The sequence below is a fragment of the Macaca fascicularis genome, chromosome 14 (assembly GCF_037993035.2).
Source record: "Macaca fascicularis isolate 582-1 chromosome 14, T2T-MFA8v1.1".
Classification (NCBI taxonomy): domain Eukaryota; kingdom Metazoa; phylum Chordata; class Mammalia; order Primates; family Cercopithecidae; genus Macaca; species Macaca fascicularis.
In genome coordinates, this window is record NC_088388.1 from 59,906,515 (window position 1) to 59,912,302 (window position 5,788).

At 42.7% G+C, this 5,788-nt stretch overlaps 1 protein-coding gene across 1 annotated transcript; it reads left to right on the plus strand.

Moving 5' to 3' along the window:
* The first annotated feature begins 3,626 nt into the window (after window positions 1-3,626).
* OR52B2 (olfactory receptor family 52 subfamily B member 2) lies at window positions 3,627-5,548 on the plus strand. The gene is given in 2 exon segments (XM_015435316.4): window positions 3,627-5,510; window positions 5,512-5,548. Coding segments are annotated over 2 exon segments (957 nt in total). The 5' UTR covers window positions 3,627-4,590.
* The last annotated feature ends 240 nt before the right edge of the window (window positions 5,549-5,788 follow it).

Consider the following 5,788-nt stretch of genomic DNA (forward strand, 5'->3'; position numbering starts at 1 on the left):
CCTATGTCCTGAATGGTATTACCTAGGTTTTCTTCTAGGGTTGTTATGGTATTAGGTCTAAAATTTAAGTCTCTAGTCCATCTTAAATTAATTTTCGTATAAGGAGTAAGGAAAGGATCCAGTTTCAGCTTTCTACTTATGGCTAGCCAATTTTCCCAGCACCATTTATTAAATAGGGAATCCTTTCCCCATTTCTTGTTTTTCTCAGGTTTATCAAAGATCAGATGGCTGTAGATGTGTGGTATTATTTCTGAGGACTCTAGAGGACATTCATACAGCCAACAGACACATGAAAAAATGTTCACATCACTGGCCATCAGAGAAATGCAAATCAAAACCACAATGAGATACCATCTCACACCAGTTAGAATGGCAATCATTAAAAAGTCAGGAAACAACAGGTGCCGGAGAGGATGTGGAGAAATAGGAACACTTTTACACTGTTGGTGGGATTGTAAACTAGTTCAACCATTATGGAAAACAGTATGGCGATTCCTCAAGGATCTAGAACTAGATGTACCATATGACCCAGCCATCCCATTACTGGGTATATACCCAAAGGATTATAAATCATGCTGCTATAAAGACACATGCACACGTATGTTTATTGCGGCACTATTCACAATAGCAAAGACTTGGAATGAACCCAAATGTCCATCAGTGACAGACTGGATGAAGAAAATGTGGCACATATACACCATGGAATACTATGCAGCCATAAAAAAGGATGAGTTTGTGTCCTTTGTAGGGACATGGATGCAACTGGAAACCATCATTCTCAGCAAACTATCACAAGAACAGAAAACCAAACACCGCATGTTCTCACTCATAGGTGGGAACTGAACAGTGAGATCACTTGGACTCGGGAAGGGGAACATCACACACCGGGGCCTATCACGGGGAGGGGTAGGGGGGAGGGATTGCATTGGGAGTTATACCTGATGTAAATGACGAGTTGATGGGTGCTGACGATTTGATGGGTGCAGCACACCAACATGGCACAAGTATACATACGTAACAAACCTGCACGTTATGCGCCTGTACCCTAGAACTTAAAGTATAATAATTAAAAAAAGTAAATAAATAAATAAACTTGTGGTCTATTAGAGGACCACACAGCCTATAGCACACTGCAAATAAAAATGTACCCGTAAATCCTAAAAAAAAAAAAAAAAAAAAAGTGACTTGTCCAAGATCTAGTCAGTTAGGGAAGAACTGGGAAATGAATGCAGAAACTCTGGCTCCAGAACTTAATATCTACACCTTCTTTGTTGTGTTCTTTCCCAGCTAGCTTGGCTTCTTCCCCATCTCTACTATTCTGGCTCTTTTTTTCTTGCTCAGCTGGTAGTTCTCTTGGAAGCTCTGGGAGGTACTTCTGTGAGACATTGGATATTCCTCTTTCTGTCTGTGAGTTTCCTTTCTTCTCACCCTTAACTCTTTCCAAAATGAGGCTCGAACCCTCCAAAGGTGCTTGACAGAGAAGCAGCAGGGCTTGCTGGAGCTCTAAGAAGCCACTGAATAAAATGAAAGTCCTTTCCACGGGCAGTAACCTCCTTTCCAGGACCTCATTAACAGCCATCTAGGCCTCATTGCCCCTCTCTCCACCCTGCGGTGATAAAACATCACAGAGTCATAAGCAGAGAGCAGAGCTGTTTTGATGAGGATGTATATCAGGTGTCTTACTGTTTTATTGAGAAGGAATATGTTAATAACTGGAGGGGTTGGGAAAGTTGTGAGAAAATAAATGTCCAATAAATTTCCTCCAAAGGAAAATGAATTTGTTTTTTTGGTGAGGCTTTTGCTTACATAAATTTGAGTTCAATACTTTAAAATAGAGCCAGAGCAATGCTACTAATGACTTCTTCTATATGCTCATTTCAGCAAAGCTCAGGCTCTCTTTTAAGTAGAAGTTGAACATATATATACACACACACATATGTATACATATATGTGTATATATAATATTTTATATATATATATAAATTTTTTTTTAAGAGACAGAGTCTTGCTCTGTCACCTAGGCTGGAGTGCAGTAGTGCCATCATAGCTCACTCACTGCAGCCCCAAACTCCTGGACTCAAGAGATCTTCCTGCTGGGACTACAGGTGTGTGCCACCGTGCTCAGCTAATTTTTAAATTGTTTTGTAGTGACAGGGTCTTGCTATGTTAACTAGGCAGGTCTTGAATACCTGGCTTCAAGCCACCCTCCCATCTTGGCCTCCCAAACTTCTGGGATTGTAGGCATGAGACACTCTTCCTGGTCCAAATATTTAAAATATACTGGCTTGAATGATGTCAACTTATTAGCCTGCCTGTGGCCTTTACTTGTCTGAATTTGACTCTATTCCCTTCCTTGTACCCATCTGGAGTCCCATTGCTCCCTCCCCACAGCCCACAGTGCTCTGAGCAAGTTCATTTGCATAGAGGCAGAGGGATGGACTAATGAACTGAGGACTTTATTCCTTTGCATCTCTTCTTTGGGACCCTCTGAATACCATTATGAGAAGATCAATCTAGTGTTTATTTGGTACCTTTATACTTCCGATTCTGTCTTTACTGTCTCTATGGTCCCTTTTCTTCAGGTTCCCTTCTAGATTCTTTTTTTTTTGTATATATATATATTTTTATTATTATTATACTTTAAGTTCTAGGGTACATGTGCATAACGTGCAGGTTTGTTACATATGTATACTTGTGCCATGTTGGTGTGCTGCACCCATCAACTCGTCAGCACCCATCAACTCGTCATTTACATCAGGTATAACTCCCAATGCAATCCCTCCCCCCTGCCCCCTCCCCATGATAGGCCCCGGTGTGTGATGTCCCCCTTCCCGAGTCCAAGTGATCTCATTGTTCAGTTCCCACCTATGAGTGAGAACATGCGGTGTTTGGTTTTCTGTTCTTGTGATAGTTTGCTGAGAATGATGGTTTCCAGCTGCATCCATGTCCCTACAAAGGACACAAACTCATCCTTTTTTATGGCTGCATAGTATTCCATGGTGTATATGTGCCACATTTTCTTCATCCAGTCTGTCACTGATGGACATTTGGGTTCATTCCAAGTCTTTGCTATTGTGAATAGTGCCGCAATAAACATACGTGTGCATGTGTCTTTATAGCAGCATGATTTATAATCCTTTGGGTATATACCCAGTAATGGGATGGCTGGGTCATATGGTACATCTAGTTCTAGATCCTTGAGGAATCGCCATACTGTTTTCCATAATGGTTGAACTAGTTTACAATCCCACCAACAGTGTAAAAGTGTTCCTATTTCTCCACATCCTCTCCGGCACCTGTTGTTTCCTGACTTTTTAATGATTGCCATTCTAACTGGTGTGAGATGGTATCTCATTGTGGTTTTGATTTGCATTTCTCTGATGGCCAGTGATGATGAGCATTTTTTCATGTGTCTGTTGGCTGTCTGAATGTCTTCTTTTGAGAAATGTCTGTTCATATCCTCCCTTCTAGATTCTTAATCACACATTCTTTCCCTAGTCCTAATAGCTGGCAGATAGTTCAGAACTTCAGAAGGAAACAAATATTACCTGAGTGGCAGGAAAGCCAAGAAGGGCTCTATACTTAATCCTTCTTGGCACCAGGGAAACATAGTTCTTTCTGAGGGTTGGGGAACAGTGGGGTGGGAAAAAGGGCAGTATTAGTGGAGTCAGAAGGGGTTACAGCTGGGCGAAACATTGATTTCTTTTGCTCAGAATCATTTTCCTGGGGGGCTTCTGTAGATAAGGAAGCCCAGACATAACCAGGAGGTTCCTGTATACAACTATTTGGGGAGGAGCATGAGAAGTCCATGAGGAGCTGGTGATGAAAATTGCCTGTCTCAGTTTCATTGGCTGCCCCATTGCTCACTGCGTTAGGGAAGATATGAATCTGGATCAGAGTGGAGAAATGTACCCCTCTAGGTTTCCTCTGGATTTCCCCTTGATACTCTACTTCCTTGCAGAGGGGGCCACAAGTGCAAGTGTCCTGTGAAATGTTCAAGGCAATAGCCAGATAAACTTAATAGGATTAAATATAACAAAGTTAAAATATAGTTTAGCTAATAGGCTTTTAGGAAGGAGACATGTTGCTATGAACACAGACCATTACAAAGTGGTATGTCTTAAGGAGTTATTTTCAGGTTATTTTAAGGAGTTACTCTGGTGAACAGAAGTAGAAGGGGAGGGAAATTAAAGGTAAATGCAGAACAAAATCTTAGGGAAAGGGACAAGTACAACATAGGTAGGTGGAAAATGCTGCTTGTGTGAAAATAGTAGAATGAGGTCAGAAAGGGAGGGTGCAGCCAAACTCTGGGGGCAGGGTGGTTGAAGGCAGGTGCTGCCATCTCTGTTCATACTTGAAGCATTATTCCCACAGAAGCTCTATCTGCAAAGGAAGGACCATGGGCCAGAAGCCATTCCTACACCAAGTGAACATTCTCTGGGAGAACTTGCCCCTGGAGAGTCCAGCAATTTAGAAATCTATGCTGTCTTTTATGATATTTATACATATTCAGGAGTGCTTTCTGTTTCCTTCAATTTCAGGAGACTCATCAGCTTCTAAGTCATTATAGAGAGGACCATAAAGTGCATCATGAGTCACAGCAATGTTACCATCTTCCATCCTGCAGGTTTTGTCCTACTTGGCATCCCTGGGTTGGAGGCTTATCAAATTTGGCTGTCAATACCTCTTTGCCTCATTTACATCACTGCAGCCCTGGGAAACAGCATCCTGATAGTGGTTATTGTCATGGAACATAACCTTCATGAGCCCATGTATTTCTTCCTCTCCGTGCTGGCCATCATGGACATCCTGCTGTCTACTACCACTGTGCCCAAGGCCCTACCCATCTTTTGGCTCCATGCCCATAACATTGCTGTTGATGCCTGTGTCACCCAAGTCTTCTTTGTCCATATGATGTTTGTGGGAGAGTCAGCTATCCTGTTAGCCATGGCCTTTGACCCCTTTGTGGCCATTTGTGCCCCACTGAGATATACAGCAGTGCTACCTTGGCCTGTTGTGGGAAGGATTGCTCTGGCCATCATCACCGGAAGCTTCTGCATCATCTTCCCAGTCATATTCTTGCTGAAGCGGCTGCCCTTCTGCCGAACCAACATTGTTCGTCATTCCTACTGTGAGCATATTGGAGTGGCTCGTTTAGCCTGTGCTGACATCGCTGTTAACATCTGGTATGGCTTCTCAGTGCCCATTGTCATGGTCATCTTGGATGTGATCCTCATCGCTGTGTCTTACTCACTGATCCTCCGAGCAGTGTTTTGTTTGCCCTCCCAGGAGGCTCAGCACAAGGCCCTCAGCACTTGTGGCTCCCACCTCTGTGTCATCCTTATGTTTTATGTTCCATCCTTCTTTACCTTATTGACCCACCATTTTGGGCGTAATATTCCTCAACATGTCCATATCTTGCTGGCCAATCTCTATGTGTTGGTGCCACCAATGCTGAACCCCATTGTCTATGGTGTGAAGACTAAGCAGATATGTGAGGGTGTAGCCCACCATCAAGACTTGGTGCTGTATCTCCCCTCTGGGCTGATGGATCCTCATGAATCTTGATGTCCAGCTCCCTCAAGGAAGCTAGATGTGAAATACAGAGATTTCCTGGACTGAGAAGACATTTCTTCCTCTTCTTTCTATTTTATCCTCCTCCCCCCACTTTTCTTTCTTTTCTCATAATTCTTCCTCCTTCTCTTGTTTGTTTTCTCTAATCTCTTTACACATTCCTCCCTACAACCCAGAAATAATAACTAAGTGTATATGCCTCTGATATGAGGTT